The sequence below is a fragment of the Lonchura striata genome, chromosome 16 (assembly GCF_046129695.1).
Source record: "Lonchura striata isolate bLonStr1 chromosome 16, bLonStr1.mat, whole genome shotgun sequence".
NCBI lineage: Eukaryota > Metazoa > Chordata > Aves > Passeriformes > Estrildidae > Lonchura > Lonchura striata.
In genome coordinates this window covers 15,234,343-15,253,673 of record NC_134618.1, presented here as the reverse complement: position 1 = coordinate 15,253,673, position 19,331 = coordinate 15,234,343, and the positions used below count along the sequence as shown (strand labels likewise).

At 51.0% G+C, this 19,331-nt stretch overlaps 2 protein-coding genes across 4 annotated transcripts in view; one reads left to right on the top strand and one right to left on the bottom strand.

Annotated features, from left to right (window-relative positions):
* Window positions 1-634: 634 nt before the first annotated feature.
* Window positions 635-5,791, top strand: TNFRSF13B (TNF receptor superfamily member 13B). The gene is made up of 5 exons (XM_031506156.2): window positions 635-706; window positions 2,783-2,923; window positions 3,857-3,973; window positions 4,495-4,704; window positions 5,517-5,791. The coding sequence occupies exons 2-5, from the start codon at window positions 2,785-2,787 to the stop codon at window positions 5,789-5,791; spliced, it is 741 nt and encodes a 246-aa protein (XP_031362016.2). The 5' UTR covers window positions 635-706; window positions 2,783-2,784.
* Window positions 5,792-12,289: 6,498 nt separating this feature from the next.
* The window catches only part of USP22 (ubiquitin specific peptidase 22), an 88,170-nt gene continuing 81,128 nt past the window's right edge, over window positions 12,290-19,331 (bottom strand). For all 3 annotated transcript variants that reach the window (XM_021549780.3, XM_021549797.3, XM_021549787.3), the window contains 4 exons: window positions 18,302-18,393; window positions 16,810-16,872; window positions 14,833-14,982; window positions 12,290-12,899 (listed from right to left, as the gene is read on the bottom strand). In XM_021549780.3, the coding sequence (XP_021405455.1) occupies window positions 12,857-12,899; window positions 14,833-14,982; window positions 16,810-16,872; window positions 18,302-18,393 (348 nt within the window). In that variant the 3' untranslated portion in view covers window positions 12,290-12,856. The remainder of the gene's footprint in view (window positions 12,900-14,832; window positions 14,983-16,809; window positions 16,873-18,301; window positions 18,394-19,331) is intronic.

Below are 19,331 nucleotides of genomic sequence, written 5' to 3'. Positions count from 1 at the left end.
GATGCACCTGAGAAAATCAGTGTTTAAGGCACCTCACGGGGCTCCAGAGATGTTCTGTGAGCTGTGAGCAGGAGACAGGACAGTGGCTCGTGCTGACCATCCCAAGGACACGGAGAGGATGGATGCTCCCAGCAGTGCTTGGTCCTGGCATTGCCTCTTGCACAGAGTGAAACACCTTCCCCTGGAGGAAACATCCCACTGGCACAGGCTGCAGTGCTGAAACCACCACCCCTGGAGGGATTTAAAAGCTGTTTAAGTGTGGCACTTGTGGCTCCTCAGTGGATGTGGCAGTGCTGGGGCCATGGTTGGACTCGATGACCTCAGAGGGCTTTTCCAGCCTTTCTGATTCTGGGATTCTGCTGCAGTCCATGATGCAAGAGAGGTGCTGCAGAGCTCCCACTCCACCAAGGCCCTCTGAAATGTGGCCACCTGGCCCAGGACACCTGTCCCTGGTCCTGGTGACACCTCACCCCACAGTGTCCCCCACCCTGTCCCCAGCAGCCCAGGACCCCACGAGCCAATGCAAGGCACTGAGTGTGCAGCCAATTTGCATGGAAGGGACAAGGGGAAGCCCCAGGAAATGCACAGCCAGGCATTAACCAAATCTCTCTAATAATAACCCCTGAGGCATGCAGGGGCTCGGGGCTGCAGCTCGTGGGGCCATGGCTGGAGCTGAGGGGGAGTAGCCACTGCTGCAGAGCCAGACGTGAGTGACCCCATGGAGGGGCTGGGGGGCACGGGGTGGGGGGCTTGGGGGCCAGGGCTGGGGGCTGGGCAGGCTCCCAGTGCCAGCAGGGAGTGGAGGGTCTGCTCAGAGTTCCCATCCTGCTGAAGGTGGTCAGTGCTGTGGGGCTGGAGAGGGAATCACAGAATGGTTTGAGCTGGTAGGGAGCTGAATTCTCATCCAGTTCCAGCTCCATGCCATGGGCAGGGACACCTTCCCCTGTCCCAGGTGGCTCCAAGCCCTGTCCAACCTGGCCTGGAACACTTCCAGGGATGGGGCAGCCACAGCTTCTCTGGGCAGCCTGTGCCAGGGCCTCCCCACCCTCACAGGAAAGAATTTTTTCTTAATAACTAATCTAAATTTACCTTCCTTCAGCTTAAAGCCATTTCCCTTTGTCCTGTGGTTGCTTAAAGCTTGGCATGAGGGGTCTGTGGGGGAGTTCAGAGGGGTCTGGTGGTTGAGAGGAAGAGGGAAAGACTCACCTGGCTCTGCTGGAAAATCATGGCTGAGAAGTCTGTGCTGGGAGCACCACATGTACCTTGGGACTCCCCAAGGAGGGGGAGGTCTGTCCTAGATGAGGCCAAACATCTCCTCGGACGTGTCCTCACAGCACTGGGAGGGAGGTTCCCAGCCTGCAGCCCCTCAGCTTTAACACAGCCCCAGATCTGCCTCCCATCAATCATCCCATGGGAAACCCCACCTAGGTCAGGATGGCTCAGCTCCCTGCCATCCCCAGGGCTCACAGGAACCCCCAAAGGGCTTCCTGCCACCCCTGGGGGCTTCTCTGGATACAAAACCCAGTTTCTTCCAAGAGTGCCTGAGGAGAGCAATGGCCTGAGCCTTGCTCTGCCCTGGGGATGTCTCCAGTCAGCTCGACAGAAAGTCATTATTTCATTTTATAGCAGTATTAATTGAACAACTGGGAGTGTCAGGCCAGCATCCCAGTGCAGAGAGGATTTTTCCCTGGGAGTGGGAGGGTTTCCCATGTGCTGGCCCAGGTAGGACCCAGCCCATCCTGCAGGGAAGGTGCTGGCTGGGCAGGGGCAGGACAGACGTGCCAAGTGCCCAATCTCTGAGTCCTGGAGAGAGAGGAGAAATCCTGGCAGGGCACAGGGGATTTTCTGTATAAAAAACAAAGGTTTGGCTCTGCCAAAGCAGCAGCTCAGCCTTTGGACATGCAGAGGATGACTCTGCAGCTTGGGGAGGTCTTAAACCTTTGGGCCCCATCAGCACCAGCATCTTCCACCCTGCAGGAAGCAGCTGCAGCTCCAGGCTCAGCTCCTGGGGGGACGAGGCTCCCGGGAGCTCTCTCAGGCACCAAAGGGGACATTGCCACCAGGGCCACCCTCCTGCTGGGTCAGAGCTTCTGCAGCTGCTCCTCTGCAGACCCCGCGACTGGCACAACACAGGAGCTGTTACCAGCCAGCTAATTCTTCAAAATGTGAGGTTTTGATGATTTTTATGCTGCTGAGAACTGCTCCCGTGCCTCTGGCATCACACCCAGTGCACAGGGGCAGTGGGAGCACTGGGGCAGCAGAGGATGGGAAAGCAGCCCGTGATAGGGACAGGAGCACGTCCACCTCTAGCTGGTACTGGTTAAACTGGTGCCTAAAGTCTCCTGGGGAGATTTCCCTCCTTCTTCTGATCTGACATGTCTTACACATCAGCCTGGTTTCACTATGACACCGGAACACCCAAGAGAAAGGGCAGGAATGACACACAAGGTCGTGGTTCTGGCACTTTCAGAGAAGCCTGCAAGGACAGTAATAGTCCCCAGGGCTTTGCTCCCACTGGCAGGTGCAGGGACCCCCAGACCCTCGGGGCACAGCTTGGGGGCACCTCTAGGCCAGGGTGGGCTCTCTGTGTGTCCCCTGGGACTGGCACAGGGCACACAAGCAGCTTGGAAAGCAGATTTGGCTGCTCAAGCCTGGGACCAGAGGGGGCTGAGGGACAGCCAGCATCTCCCTGCCAGGGGTCCCAACCCTAGAAAGGGACGAGGTGGCTGCAGAGCAGCCCCATGGTGGCCACCCCGTACCTACCTGTGCCTCTGTCCTGCAGCCATGGATGGGCCACGAGTGGGGCAGGATGCCATGAAGAACTGCACAGACCAGGAGTACTGGGACACCCTCGTTTCCCAGTGCATCCCCTGCAGCCTCGCCTGCGGGCAGTCCCTGGCCAGGAAGTGTGATGCTGTGTGTGGTGAGTGCTGGGTGCCCTGCATGGGAGAGTCAGGGATGGGAGGGAGGATCAGCCTGGGATGGTTTGAGCTGGTAGGGAGCTGAGTTCTCATCCAGTTCCAGCCCCCTGCCATGGGCAGGGACACCTTCCACTATCCCGGGTTGCTCCAAGCCCCATCCAACCTGGCCTTGGACACTTCCAGGGATGGGGCAGGGAACCAGCTGAGCCAGCTCAGCTTTGCAGAGCTTCAAGCCAAAACCACAGGGGGATGTGACAGCTCCCCATGGATGGGCTGGGGCTGGCAACAGCTCAGGACCAGGTGCCTGCACCTCTGCACTGCTCCCTTCTGGGGTCACAAGGCTGCACCAGCACTCCTGCTCCCTACTGGGGCCACCCCACCTCCAAAGGCAGGGATGTGGATAGCAATAAACCCCCAGCCTGGGACAGGCCCTGAGGTGTCCTGAAAACAGCTGGGGAGGAGGACAAGGGACAAATGAACTTTGCAGCCCAGCCCTGTCCCAGCGCCCTTCCATGAGTCACGGGCTGAGGCGGCTTCACCCATCCCAGGGCTGATTCAGCAGCCACAAGTGAACGTCTCCTCCCCGAGGACAGGAGATGCTGTTCCTGACATCCTGAGGCAGGTTCTGGTGTGTCCCACAAAGCTGTGCAAGCCCCAGGGCAGCAGCAGCAGCTCGGAGAGCAGCAGCCAGGAGCTGCCAGGGGATCCCTGGCTGCCTGAGACCATCCCCTCCGCGGGCAGCTGCCTGCAGACGCCTTTCCCCGGCTCTCCAGCCAAACCCCACCCAAATCCCAGCTCTGTCCCCCCGGCAGCCCTGCAGAGCTGTCAGTGCTTGGGCAGCGGTGCCACCCTGTGCCTGGCAGAGCAGCGAGCTGGGCTCCTCCTCATGAATTGGGGTGCTGGGACACCGTGGTCATCTCCCTCCCCTCCCGCAGAGTCCATGGACTGCAACAGGAGACCTGGATTTTACTACGACGATCTCGTGAAGAACTGCATCAAGTGCAGCTCGGTGTGCGGGCAGCACCCCCGGGAATGTGCCCTGTCCTGCGAGCGTGAGTCGGGGAAGGGCAGCAGAAATCCCCTCCTTGTCCCAGGGAGCTGCACCCTTGGGGGCTGCCATCAGCGGGGCTGGGGAAAAGCAGCCAGGGCATCTCTTTCCCATTTTCTCCATCCCACAGTGGCTTTTCCCTGCCGTGTGCCGGTGCTTTTAGGTTGGGCAGCTCCCCCGGGCAGGGTGGGGCTGGCAGCTGTGGATCCCACCCGGCTGAGCTGCCCCAGCCCTCGGGGAGGGGCAGCAGGAGGGGACAGGAGGGGACAGGAGGGGACAGGAGGGGACAGGAAGATCGCCAAGTCCTACACGGGGGTTGAGACGATCCCTGAAGATGGGGAAGGGAGCGGATGGGGCGTGCGAAGGGATCTGCTCTTCTCGCTTCACGGAGGAGTGCCAGCGAGCAGGGGGGACACAGAGCTGCTCCCAAAGTCTCCCAGGGAGGACACAGGCGCTGCCAGCTCTCTCCCTCCCAGGGAGGCACCGCAGAGGTGTCTGAGCTGCCCCATCTCTCCTGCCCCACAGCCACGCCCGCGGGGCCGGCGGCCGGGCTGGAGCAGAAGGCGTGCGCGGAGCAGGAGCCGTGGCTGGTGCTGTACCTGCTGCTGGGGCTCTGCCTCTGCTCCCTCCTCTGCTCCCTGCTCCTGGGCTGGACCCACCTGCGCAGGAAGGGAGAGGCCGTCTCCTGCCAGGCCAGCGCTGGCACCTGCCACTGCAGGGAGGACCCTGCCAAAGGTGGGTGCTGGCAGCACTGGGAGAGGGTGGGGAGCTTGTGGGGGCAGGCTCGGGCTGCCAGAAAAAAAGCAGGGAGGGAGAAAAGGCAAAGATAACAAATGCGAGCCTGGAAGAGGAGCAGGATTGGACCCCTGTGCCCGATTCTGCACCCCAACCCCTCAGTCACTCTCTCCCCGGGCACAGCTCTATTGGTGCTGCTCCATGGGCAGCACCTCTCCACTCTCCATCCAGAGGCTGAGGGGACCAAAGCCAACCCTCTTCCAAAACAAACACCTGTCCCACAAAAACCCACTCCTAGTTCTGCAGCCAGAGGGGCTTCACAAGTCCTTGTGTTAGGGAGAAAAGAAGAAAGGTTAATGTGGAACAATTCAACATGGAAAAGGTGGTTTTATTCTTCCTCCTTTCCTTCTCTCCTGCTTTTCCAAAGAAAAATTGCCTACTTACCTATATCTGCACACACATCACACACATCCATGTCTACATGCATCCACCTCAAAGCCATCAATGTCAAAAATCACAGAGGAAGACCCCATGAACCAATGTGACACCTGTCACTCCAAGGACTGTCCCTCAAGCCATTCTTGTCTGCTTTGCTGAAGGACAGAGGGATCAAAGGATCATTTTTAAGATAAACCACCAGGTTTGGAGAGATTTTCTGGGTGTTCTAGCTGATGAAGCGAATCCATGCTGGGAGCTGGGTGTCCTCTCCAGTCCCAGGACCAGTTTTTCACAGGTTCTAGTGCAGCACTTCAGAGCATTCCCAGGTGGAAGCTGCTCCTGGGCCCCTCAGCTGACGCCGAGTTTATTTGCAGATGGGCTGGTAGAAGCTGGCAGCGTTGCTGATGGATTCACCAGCATCAGAATCCCAGAGCCAGTGGAAACCTGTGGCTTCTGCTTCCCTGGACACGGCTCTGCTGTACAAGAGACCAAATCCTGCCACAGCAGCTCCTGCCACCCTGGGGAAAGGGCTGCTCCCTCCTTCTCCGGGATCTGCAGCGCGGGAAGCGCCGGGGCCGTTCCCAGCCCCGACGACGGCCACTTCAAAATCATCTGCTCTCCTGCCCAGGAGAAGACACCCATGGTGTGACCCGAGGGTGTTCCAGCACGGAGGGATGCTCTCTCTGCCCCCAAACCAAAGCTGCTTCACCCTCTGTTGCCAGTGACTGAACAGCCTCTGCCCAGCCTGGGCTGTGCCAAGGGCTGCAGGACACAGACAGGGCTGGAGGTGTCACAGAGCTGTTTGCTTCCACTCAGGAAACCAAATTCCCATTATTCTTGTGCACTCCCAGTGAAAGAAGTCACTTCCCATGTAGCAGCATCTGACTTCATCCTCCAGCTTGACCTGGGTGCATCCTGGCCACTGGGGACAGCTCATGGGGGGTTTCCATCCTGGTTGCACCACCAGCATCCCTGCAAAGGCTCGGGTGGTGCCCACTGCTCCCCATGGAGAGCTCACCTCTCCCTGCTGGAGATTCCTTCATGAATCAGAACAATTTTCAGCACAGCTGTCTCAGACGTGGAATTGGATCCAAGGATTTCCTGGTGAAATTGATAAGGAGCCAGTGTGGGAAGCTCCAGTGCCAGTTTCCAGCACTGCCATGGGTGATGGTCAGGCTTTGCCTCATGACCAGGACACGATGCTGTACATGAGGAGCTGGGACAGGCACCAAAGCCCTCAACGGAACTGGGTTTAAATATGAAAATTCATCCAAGGCTCAGATCTTTCTACAAAACTGGATTTATGTATATCTGACCTGGGTTATTCTGAAGAGCTGGTAAAAGTGAGGGATCAGCTGGAGATAAAGCTGCTTTGAGAGAATACTTTTATCTAACCTGGCTTTGAAAGCTATCCTGGAAAAATAGGAGTTTCAATGTGTAATTTGAAGTTCTCATTTCCACTAAAGGAGACTGTAGGATTTTTTTTCCCCCAAGGAATCACTCCTGGTAGAAGCCCATCCCCTCCACTGTCTTAAATTAGAACTTTAAACTTGAAACAATAAATGTAATTCGATATGTGCACAAATTGGTGCTGGGAAAGCAGACAGCTGGAAAAAACATATATATAACAGATTCTACCCCTTCTATATTACACATTCCTTTAAATGTAAATACTTTTTTATCATTAAAAAAGGCATCACCTGGGAGGTTGAGCCTTTCACTCTGGTCACCTCCCACTCCCTCAGCACCTCCAGTCCGTGGGCATCCCAACCTCCAGACCTTCTCTGTGTCCCAGCACACCTGGAGACCCTCTTGGCCTCCCCTCTCACAGCAGCACCTTCCACAGCCTCAGCTCCTGTGGAATCTGCTCCAGGCCCTCTGCTCTCCTGCTCTCAGCTCCTGTGGTTTCCTACCCCACAGCCCCAAATTCTGTGCCATCAGTAGCAACCCAGTTCCTCTAGAACTCCAAAAGTCTTTCAGCCCCCAAAATCACCTTGGCCTCCACCCCTGCTCAGCCTCAGCCTGGCATGGATCCCTCAGCTTCCCCAGGCTCTCAGTTCCTGCCCAGTCCCTCTCCTGCCCTCGCACCAGCTCTGGCTCTGCTGCTCATCTCCTACATCCTTCAGCCTCCCTTTGCATTCCTGCTCTGCTCCTGTTCTCCTCTCCTCAGGTTCCTGTTTGTGCTCAGACCTCCAAAGTCTCTTGGCTTCTCCTCAGCCCTCGCTCCTTCCTGCAGCACCATGTCCCCCACCCTCACTGGGACCCTGATCCCCCCTCAGCCCCCAGCACCGACAGCCCCACATCTCCTCCTGCTCTGGGTTTCCCTTCCCAAACTCTGCAGGATGTTTGGGTTGGAAGGAATCCTAAAGATTATCACATTCCATCCCCTGCCATGGCAGGGACACTTTCCACCATCCCAGGCTGCTCCAAGTTCTGTCCAACCTGGCCTTGGGCACTTCCAGGGATCCAGGACTTCTTTGGGCACCCTGTGCCAGGGCCTGCCCACCCTCCCAGGGAGGAATTCCTTTCCAATATCCCATCCAACCCTGCCCCTGGCACTGGGGAGTCATTCCCTGTGTCCTGTCCCTCCACCCCTTGTCCCCAGTCCCCCTCCAGCTCTCCTGGAGCTCCTTTTGGCCCTGGAAGGGGCTCTGAGCTCTCCCTGGAGCCTTCTCTTGTCCCAGCCTGGCTCCATGGCTGCTCCAGCCCTCAGAGCAGCTCTCAGGACTCACCCCACAGTTGCACATCCTGTTTGTCAGGGGCTCCAGAGCTGCAATCACTGCTCCAGGTGAAGGTTTTGCACTGACCTTGGGGCAGCACCAGCACATCCTCCCCTGGCCTCAGCTCTGTGCCCTCTCTGCCCAGGCACTTCCCAGCAAGGACAGGGAATTCAGGAGAAGGAAAACCCTCAGCAGCAGCCAGTGCCTCACCAGGCTGCCCCTTGCCAGCAGGGAGCTCCTGGGGACACATGGATCCAGTCCAGCTCTGGTGACCTACAGACCTTCAAGTGTCACCTCCAGGAACCATGATATTTATAGAGAGATTCAGAACCTTATTTAAAAACAGGACAGAATTAAGTGAACACATGCCACCCGTGCTGCAATTAGGGCATCCCTGGAGGATCAAGAGGCATCAATTATTCAAATGAGAAGGATTTTAGGGCCATGCCTGTGCTAGTGAGAGCAGGAGCTCACCCTGTGTGGCACCAGGAACTCCTGCCCCAGCTGGCTCAGGAGGTCACTCACCTCACACCAGGCAAAGCCAGGGCTGGGACAGGGCTGCTCCTCCTGGCACCATGTGATGTCCAAAAATTGGGGAAAACACTCGAGGCCAAATCCTGCCCAGACACAAGAGAGGAGCATCCCTCACCCTCCTCTCCTTGTGGGAATGTAACTACAAGAGAAAAGGTAACAGGGAGCAACTCGAACAAATTAGCAGGAAAATAACAAACCCCCTTAGCAGGAGAGCCAAGAGGAATCAATGGATTTTGGCATTTTACAGCCCCTGGCCAGCAGCTCTGAAGGGTCATACCTGGAGGCATCAGTTCCAATGCTGGAGGGACACTATGTACAGGACACCAGCAATTCCAGATGGGATGGATCAAGCCACATGGAATTAAGGGCACTGATGCTGAGCAGGATCCCCCGCCCAGGGTTTAACCAATTCTCACATTTCTGCTTTTTTTCCATCAGGCAGCAGCATCAGGCAAAGCTTTATCGCCACTCGAGTGGCTGAGGGATGTGACAATGTAGCTAAAAGCACTTTCTGGCCATTTTTGTGTCCCCTGGAGAGCTGTGTTCACTGCTGGCAGGTAGCGGAGCACACCCCGCCGTGAGCCGGCGTCGCTGCGCCACTCTTTGTTTCCAGCCATTCCTGCAAACGCCTCCTCCCAACAGATCCAGCTGTGCCGCCAGAAAATGTACCTCAAAATAAACAGGTCAAGCCCAAAGTGCTGCCCTGGATGAGGAGCTGGCACTGCTGGCTGTCACCACGTCAGGGAGGCTTTGCTTCACCCTCCCTTCGGCTGCTCGGCGATGTTGAGGGAGTTCCACGGAGAAACTCCCGGCTCTGCCGGGAACCGTGCAGCGCATTGAGCTGCCCGGCTGCTGCTGGAGGGATGGAGGGGGAGAGGAGCCTGTGTTGGAGAGAAAGCAGCGTGAGGGGCAGCGCTGCTCATACGCCAGCAGCTGCTCTTCCATTTTTACAGGAAAAGGGAAAATGCTGTCCCCTCCTCTCGGAACCGGCATGGATTTACTGCTGCTGGAAACAGAACCTGGTGTGATTCGAGCAGGGACACGGGGGGTGGGCTGGTAGGCGGGAGAGGGGGAAGAAAAGAATAATAGACCTTTTAATACCCTAAGAATTCTGCTTTTGAAACCAGAAAGAGAGCCTTGAAAGCTCCCCCCGAGAACCATCTGCGCCGGTGCAGTCGCACAGAGCAGAACCCTCTCCACCAGATGGGCGGGGAGGGAAAATTAAGGGTGATTTATACGGCTGCCTCGTCCCTAAACAATTTGTTCCTGAGGGCTTAACAAAGCCGGCTGCAGCAGCAGCCGCAATGGAAACAGAATCCATTGAAAGGGCAGCCAAAGGCTCAGAGCTCGGCGTCGCAAAGCGAAGGCAGCGCCGGAGTCATCCTCACCCTCGGCGGGCGCGGCCGCGGGGTGGCGGCGCTCGTCCAGCCGGGAGCGGCGATGCAGCGGCGCTGGGACGGCGAGAGGCTGGCGGCTGCCTTCCTCCGCAAGGTGCTGCATTATTAAAGAGCAGCAGAGAGCGTGGCACGGCATCCGCACCACGCCGGGCTCGCTCGGGGGAAGGAGGGGCCGCTCTCCTGCGGGAGCGCCCGGCACATCTCCCATCGCCCATCTCCCATCGCCCATCTCCCATCGCCCATCTCCCATCGCCCATCTCACATCGCCCATCTCCCATCGCCCATCGCCCATCTCCCATCGCCCATCTCCCATCTCCCATCTCCCATCGCCCATCTCCCATCGCCCATCTCCCATCACCCATCGCCCATCTCCCATCGCTCATCGCCCATCTCCCATCGCCCATCTCCCATCTCCCATCGCCCATCTCCCATCTCCCATCGCCCATTGCCCATCTCCCATCGCCCATCGCCCATCTCACATCGCCCATCTCCCATCGCCCATCTCCCATCTCCCATCGCCCATTGCCCATCTCCCATCGCCCATCTCCCATCTCACATCGCCCATCTCCCATCTCCCATCTCCCATCGCCCATCTCCCATCGCCCATCTCACATCGCCCATCTCACATCGCCCATCTCCCATCGCCCATCTCCCATCTCCCATCGCCCATTGCCCATCTCCCATCGCCCATCTCACATCGCCCATCGCCCATCTCACATCGCCCATCTCCCATCTCCCATCGCCCATCTCCCATCGCCCATCTCACATCGCCCATCTCCCATCTCCCATCTCATATCGCCCATCTCCCATCTCCCTCCTGCAGCTCCCCAGCCGCGCTCCAGCGCAGGAATGCTCAGCTTAAAATTTCCAGCACAAATGGAAATTAAATTGTTACACAGGCAGGGAACGCGATGGTCTCGGCAGCACCCGGGCACCCCCACACACCAAGTTAAGGGCACTGATTCTGAGCAGGATCCCTCGAACCAATTCTCACATTTCTGCTTTTTCCATCACTCACCAGCATCAGGCAAAGCTTTATCTCTGCTTGAGTGGCTGAGGGACATGAAAATGTAGCTAAAAGCACTTTCTGGCTTTCCCACGCCACACCCAACCTCCTGGGTCTGGCTCGAGCTGCTTCCACTTGTCCTTTCCTCCTCCGTCCCCTGTCACGGATGTACAAAACCTCCTCGTACTATTCCAGTCTGTATGCAAATCAAAAGAATTCCACCTGTTCGGCTGCTCTTGTAAGATGGTAATTTAAAACCCAAACACACTCGATTCCCTTTATTTTCCTGTTTTTCTATTTATCAGACTGTGTTAGACACCTGCACCTCATTCCTGGAGCACAAACTAAAGGCTTAGATCCCTCCCTGCCTTTCCACATTGGCGAAGCTGAGGAATGGCTGCCTGGGGATTTATGCAGAGCTTAAAGATCAGAGAAGCTGTGGCTTCTCTGGATCCCTGGAAGTGTCCAAGGCCAGGCTGGACGGGGCTTGGAGCAACCTGGGATAGTGGAAGGTGTCCCTGCCCATGGCAGGGGCTGGAACAAGATGATCCTGAAAGTCCAACCCAAACCATTCTGTGACTTTCGGTGTGACACCAATTTACACAGTGCAGAGCCGACACTTCACCTTCTCCACACGGGAGAACAAAGCTGGTTCTGCTCTTCCAGCTCTGTTCTGAAGGCTTCCTCTCCCAGGCTGCAATTCCACGCCCAAGCCCAAGCTCCTGAGAGCAAGATCCAGCACGAGCAGCTCCTGCTGGAACCTCGATGGAAGGGGAGGAAAGGCCCCAGAGCTGCGAGCTGAGAGCACCGACACACAGGCTGTGCCACTGCAGGAGGAGAAGAGCGTGTGAAGAGTTAATCCATGTGGGAGGATACAAGGAACCAATACCAGCCTAGCACATACCAGGAAAATGTGTTGTTTACTTAGAGCACTGCAGAAGGGCTCAATAGCAGCAGATCCATCGCTCAAAGCTGCCCCGGCAGCGACCATTCCCAACAGATGGTACATTTTTCACCACTGAGGTTCTCTCAAGTGTCAGATATATATAAATCCACCTTTGGAAAGCAGCAGGAGGAAAAAAAAAAACCAAACCAAAACCAGCAACAACAAAATAAGCGCTTTTGAGAAATTCAAACTTATTCACAAGATTAAAAAAAAAACAACAAAACAAAACCAAAAAGAACCAAGACCACTCTTACAGTATAAACACACCAATTCATTCATTTTTACTGATGGTTGCATTTATGAATTTCATTCTCGTGAAAAAAAGGAATAAAAGGAAAAAAATTAAGAAAATAGCTATTTATAGAAAACAAAACAAAAAAGGGCTCAAACAACAGAATCTGTGCTGATGCTTTTGGATGAGCAGTCCGATGGCATTGAACATTACCTGTGCAAGCAGGCATGCTTGAAAACCTGTCTGAGTACTGCAGCTTCAGTTCCACAATCCAGGATTTCTTTTATGGTTGTTGGAAAAAAAAGAGCCTAATAGTTTCATACTGTATTTATTTAATAACTAAAATTCACAAATAAAAAGATACTTGCAAAGTCCTTTAGTTGTCTCATCCCCTCCTCCTCCACTCTACTGCTTTCAGACCCATATGCATAAAAAAATGGGTTTGGATTTTTAATTTTAACTGTTATATGATTGGTCGTTGGAGCTGAAGCACCAAATGGAGAAGATGCTTTATGGAGATGAGGGTAGAATCCTTTGCCTTCCCACACACATTTTGGAGGAACACAGGAGATGTACCAGTGCCCGGACTCCTCTCTCCCATTTCCCCCACCCAGAGCATTCCTTTCATTTCATATTTCCTCTGTTAAGTGACTGACTGCAGCCTCTTTTCCCCCTTTCTGTGCTCGTGGGACTGCACACACGTCGGACATTGTTCATTTCTCACTCTCCAGGCTGTGAGTCAGTGTCAAGTAGGTCCTGTTACAGCTCAGTGCGAGTTGGTTTGTAATGGGTCTTTTCTTTTCAGGTAGGTTTGTGTGTCGATTCAGAAGGCTTGTGTTGTTTCTTCCTTGTTTACATCTGACAAGCTGCTGGATAAGGCTATTCATACTCCAGGAACTGTTTGTGATAGAACAGCAAATATCTGGAAGAGAGCAGAGGGACAGTGTCAGCTGTGTAGCAAAGCAGGTGAGTTTCCATTGATGCAACCATAACACATGAGGGCAGTTAATTTTGGTTTTCTTTTTAATTTGAGGAGATTCCAGGGACACTAAGCAGGGATGAGAAGGAGGGAAGCCAGCTGACAATTTTACCACCCACTCAGGAACTGAACAGCTGTACATCCAAGAGAAACCCCATGGGATCCCCATCCCTGGAAGTGTTCAAGGCCAGGGACAGGGCTTGGAGCAACCTGGGATAGTGAAAGGTGTCCCTGACCATGGCAGGGGGCTGGAGTGAGATGAGATTTAAGGTCTTTTCTTAGCCAGGCCATTCCATGATTCTATGAAGGAGTCAAACCTTATAAAATCTACTCAGGACCTGAAAACTCTGGAAGATTGGATTCTGTTGGTGCTCAGACAGGCAGCAACCATTAAACACTAACATGACACAAAATAAATGTGCTTTAAGAGACAGCTGTTGCTTTAGAGTCACACTACCAGAGATCAGACCAGGATTACTGCAAACTGCCTCCCATTTGCTGGAACAGAAGTAAAATGAAGATGCAGCCATGTGGGTGAACGACCATGTCCCAGTCAAATATCTGATGTGTCAGTCTGCACTCAAATCTGGTGTTTTGAAGGATGAAGTTGTTCCTGACCCTGATTGCTGTGGGTGTACTGGTACAGAAGGGAGCCCAGCCCCTCAGCAGTCACACAGAACAAGGGGACTGATCTCCACACAACCCTTAACCACTCTGACACAGCCACCTGGGAGTCCTCAGAGCACTTCTGAGACATTCCAACTTTTATAATTCCATCCAAGCCCTATGGATTCCTTCACACGACACGGAGCTACTGTGTCAGCCTTTATCTGAACCAGGGAAATGCATCAAAGCTCAAACCAGCCTTTATGGGCAATAGTTGTGCTGTACATCCTCTCCTCCTTGCCTCTGGCAGGTTCTTCCATGGGCATAACCCCACCTGAGCACCAGGCATGTGTTACTGAATTACAACAAAATCATTCCTCTGCTCACCTCAAAGCAGAAGTTCCCTGTCAAGTCATTTAACACTAAAATTCAGCTATAATAGATTTCTGTTTTTACTTCCCGATTGAAGTTTAAAAAAAGGAAAAACGGGAAAATTTTAAAAATTACAACCTGAACATTGTGCCTGCAGCAATCCTTAAACATGTCATGAATAATTAAAACAAGAATGGTAAAGACTTATCTCTGCAGTACCAAGTCCATAGTTGAAAATGCAAAATGAAGACTTCAGATTTTAAGTTGCTTTTTTCTTGGAACATAAACCAGTCCCCAGTGTCTCCCTCAAATGAGGAACATACAGTGCTTCCCTTGAAAAATACTGCTCTGTCCTCCCAAAGCTTGTATAATATAAATATCAGAAGCCATAATGTCAATCTGAGATTAATTTAAAGCCATGAGCTAAGAAACAGCTCATGTTCTCTACCTGTCTCCCATAGAGCCTTGCTATTCTAGGGCACAGCACTTCCTTAATGGCTTTTCTTCAAATCTTTTACACTCATCATAATCCAAAGGTTCTGCAGGCACAGACTGGATTGTGTCACAGAGATAAACACTGCTCCTGCACTGGGGGATCACATCACTTTGGTTTTCAGAATCCATTCCATTAGCAGCAGTTTGGACATGAGCACCAGTTCCAGACATTGCAGTCACCTGATGTCCCTTGTCCTTCCCTTCTCTTCAGCAAATCCATGGTTATAAAGCAATTATGGGTAAATGTGACTGTGCAGTCTCCATGCTGAAGCACTGTGCATTACAGGGGATATTCAAGAGAGAAATTATCCTTCTCTATGATTAAAAGGGGTTTTTTAAAGTAAGAAAAACCCAAAAAAGGTCAAAGTTTGCCTTCCTTTCCCCTTCCCAGGGGACCACTTACCCTTCACTGTCTAGCACATCCTTAATGCTTGCCTTGGTGATAATGGCATCATCACACTTGAACCACTGGTCCTTGTGCTGCCGGATGAAGCTGGTATAGTGCCCACTCTCCAAGGTTCCCTGGTGATTAACTACTGCAAACAAGGAATACCTGGGACAGAAAACACACCATGAATATGTGCTTCAAAAGGGGGAAAGCAACAGGCATTTCAGACAGGCAGAAACTTCGGTTCATAAGCACACATAGCAATGCTAAAGGATCTGTTCCATCAGTAAAACACCAGATTAACACTAGTGGGGAAGAGGGTGGCCTTGCCCAGGGGAAAAAATATTTCTTTTCCTTTCTATTTCTGCAGCTCTCCAGTCTGGTGATCACTGTTAGCTTTACCAATACTGGCTACCAAATTTGCTTCTAAAATAGATCAATATTGGTGCATTCCTGAAGAGGACCACTGATTATCCAGTCTGATCTTCTACTTCCTTGATTTATTCTAGTGAACCAGAAAACATGCATTTGAGGTATGGGGAAGGAGGTAATCTTAGATATTTCCGATGATAAACTGCTGAATTGATTTAACTGTCCTTAATCTGCAAAGCCTGTACTTATTTTGAAATACTGAATATATTCATACTCAACTTCCAGCTCTCAGATGCTGCTGTGCACTTGCCTGAAAACTTGCAGGCCCACCTCTGTTCTAAAAAAGATACTGATCAGCAAGTTGCTCTTGTTTTCTTTTTACTTTTTTTTTTTTTTTTTGAAGTGCAAGACTGAAGTCTTTGGCTCTTTTGTTCTAAGGTAAGATTTTATTTCCAGTCTTAAATACACTAGTGGCTCTTTTTCAAGCATTTTCCACTCTCTTTAAACTCTCTTTAACTCTTTCATAAAATGCTGCCCTCACACTTTGTGTGTGACACAAGCACAGCTACATAATGGTAAAATAATCTCTCTAATCTCACTTGATATTGTCCTACTCAAGTTGAAAATTCACAGAACACTTTTGACACAGTGGTGCCACAACAAGGCAGCTATTCACTGACTGCCTACAGAGCCACTGTCTCTAGGGGAGTCCTTGATCCAGCTAGGATGGACAGCACACTCCAGTCCCAGCTGGAGCCTTCTGACTTTACCCCAGCTGTTCCCTGGCACCCAGATCCCTGAGGAATCCAGGCACCTTTGCTCTCATTACCTAAATCTGCTTAATTTTTAACAATTTCTCCCAGTTAAGGCATGTGCAAACCTCAAAAGTGATCAGCTGTGTTACCTTCAGACCTTTTCTAGCACTGCAGAACACCTGCCTGGTACCTGCCTGGTGACACCTGCACTAAGACCTGCTGAGTTTGGTTTTACATCTTTGTGTGGTTCCAGTTTCTTACTGAAACTTTTAGTGGCAAACCAAGTGCCTTGAATTTAAATACACAACAGCAGCAATGAAACTTGTAACCTTATTTAACTGAAGAGGTAAGGTTTGTGTGACCATTTCTATTCCCATAAAGCAATGGATACTGGTTTCCAACACCCCCTTTACATTCTTGAGCAAGTCCCACACCAGTCCATCATTTATTCTGACTGGAATCAATACCTGCCCAATAGACCCCAGGATTACTGGGATCATCTGTTCCTGACTTTGAGTGTCAGCATCCTATTAATTTTCTTTGGTCCTCTGGAACTCCCTTTGCCATTGCAATAGGAAGAGGAATATTTCAAGGAAACACCCATCCCTTGTAATGAACATTGTGACCACAGCATTTCATTTTGCCCAGAGACCATTTGAGGGTATCACCCTCAGCTCTGGAACAGCTGCCACAGCCCCACGGAAGGGCAGGAACTGCAGTGAGCGAAGATTTATTTTGCAACATTCCAGAGTTACTGTGCTGTCAGATATGGTAATGCACTGGCACTGCAGGATATAAAGCAACACTATCTCCTTCTAGAAGGCAACTACCTTTCACAATAGGAGTCATGGAATGTACCACTTACTTATTATCATTGTTTAGACTATCCGTCGGCTGCTGGTACTGCCCGTTCATTCTGCTCTCTTTACTGCAACACACACACACACAAAAATCCAGTCACTTAAAGCAGTGGCTTCCCAAACCCAGGAAATTGCTGTGACATGACACACAGCCTGTTTTCTGAATCCAGGTCCTTATTCCAGCTGAGCAGCAAAAAGGGCTGATTAGGATGCTAAAGATGTTTTATTTGCTCTCACAGCAGTGCTACATCACAAACACCATTTCTCCTCCTGGTCAAGGCTTTGGTGCTGCAAATACACATCTGTTTATGTCAAATGTTTTATCCAAAAAGCTTAAGAACAGGTTAAGAAAATATTTGTATTTGAAACCTGGGAAATTATCTAATTACATCAATCCTTTATATTGTAATGGGTCGATCATCTTGACTCTGACTCCTAAATTCATTTTGTGTTTTGACAGCAGCAATAGGATTATGCTGCTGATTTCCTAGCTGGTGAAATTCAGACTGCTGAGTTATGCCTGCTGATTATCCCATCTCTATTCCATTATGCTGGGTACCTTTAATCAGCAGAGTCTGTTCTATCCAGGGAGAATTCACCATAGATGAACAAGGAAGTCTCAAGAATATATTGGAATAAACCATATATCCTTAATATAACGGTATTTAACAGAGCTGCAGGGCTCTCCTTTCTCTCTTGGTAGAAGCATCTACTTTTTTTCCTGGGAAATAAGGAGTGCAGGCAAAGCTTGAAATTGTAAGTAAAATTTCAGCATCAAATAGAGTCTCTCTGTTAAGAGATACCATGGTTTGGGGCTTTCTGCACTGCTTCAGATATAAATGAAATCTGAATATCCTCTTGCATATTTGCATGAATGTTTGACAAATACTTTTTAATTAAGCTGATTAAATTCCTTTCATAAAGGTGCATTTATATAAATGCCACGTCTTCCACAAACCTGGGAGGTGGGAGAAGTCTTGCTGTTTCTATTTTAATCTGGGCTATGCTTTTGCTTCTTGCAGCATTCTCTAAACAGAAGTTGAAGGTACTAAACAAAAACCCCCAGATTTGCCTATGCACAGGAATAAAAAGGAAGGATTTTTATAACTTCAGGAATACTGGCTGGGGATTAGGTTGGCCAACTGCACAGGATGGCAGGTGGGTGGGCACTGAGGGGATAGGACCAAAGCAGGGATCTGAAGGCAGGATGGATCTGGGTCTATAAATTTAACAGGCGACCAGAAACATAACACACATTAATTAAAGAATCCCACCACAATGTGTAAATATAAATCCTTTTCAGGCACATGAAACTGAACAGTTAATCTAAAAATGGGTTTAGACAAACCACAGCTTCCACAGAGCAGCTCATGGCAGAAGTACCACCACAGACACTGTTCTGTACCCTCACGTATGCTCCTTGTTTTATGCTGCACGTGTGTGAAGTGGGAACCAGTTCAGGCCAGCTCTGTGAGGGGTTTTGGACTTGGAGCCCACCTGGAAGCCATGAAAGGTGTCATGTCCAGCTCCAGTGGAAACGAGACATACGTAGTGATCTTCCGCCTCAGTTTGGCTGAGTGTTCAAACCGCTGCAGGCAAAGGCAAGAGGTTTCTTCTTTAGACAAAGGGTAAATTTTATGGTTTTTATAAATGTACTAAGCTTAAAAACAGTAACATGAAAGCACATTAGCAGTCACTATGCAGGGACAGCCCCAGATTTTTCCTACCAGCTCTATGGGAATGTCCATATAAATAACAGCATATTTCTAGCAGGAAAATAAACCACCATTTGTGGGCTCAATGTTAACACAGTATTAATTAGCTTATTTACCTTGTTATCTATGCATACAAACCTATTCCCACGTGATATCAAAGAAAAAATATATTAAATAAGGAGAACACACAGAGCCTTTACCCAAAGCAGTGCTCATTTGCACCAGGGCTATTCAAACCCATGGCTGCTGCCTACCCTGGCTCACAGAACTGGTGATAACAGAGTTTGCCTTCGGAGTCACACTCTGAATCCACCCATCCAATCATCTCAAGTGACAGGAGTCAAACCTACACAGGAATACCCATTCAAATTAAGGCAAAAAATTGAGTATGCTAACAAAAAAAACCTCGTCCCTCAGCCAAAAGGGGCCTGCAATACCCACCACCCTCTCCTCATCTCCTTCACTGAACATTAAATTGGAACAGGAACAAATACCAGAAAGAGATGAATGAGTTTCTATTTAGAGGCAGCTTCCCTCTCCATTTCTCAGAAATTCTTCTCTATTTACACTTCAAGTTAATTATTTTCCAATTGTGATGCTGTTACAAGTCCCTAGCAACAGATCCAGATGTGAAAAGCTGAGATTTCTGTAATTCTTATCTTTTGTGTTTCTCTTTTGCATTAATACACAAAATGAAATTTGCATTTTGCATAGACAGGACAACACAATCACTTAGGGAAAATAATTTATTTTCCAAAAGGTCTTCAGTCATTTTGAATTACACAAATACTGAACTAAGTATAGGAAAGGAG

Bases quoted from the DNA above. Each gene is read 5' to 3' on its own strand.
- TNFRSF13B (XM_031506156.2), top strand. From the start codon at position 2,785: ATGGATGGGCCACGAGTGGGGCAGGATGCCATGAAGAACTGCACAGAC. The intron at 2,924-3,856 runs GTGAGTGCTGGG...CCCCTCCCGCAG, and splicing joins GAAGTGTGATGCTGTGTGTG to AGTCCATGGACTGCAACAGG. The intron at 3,974-4,494 runs GTGAGTCGGGGA...CCTGCCCCACAG, and splicing joins ATGTGCCCTGTCCTGCGAGC to CCACGCCCGCGGGGCCGGCG.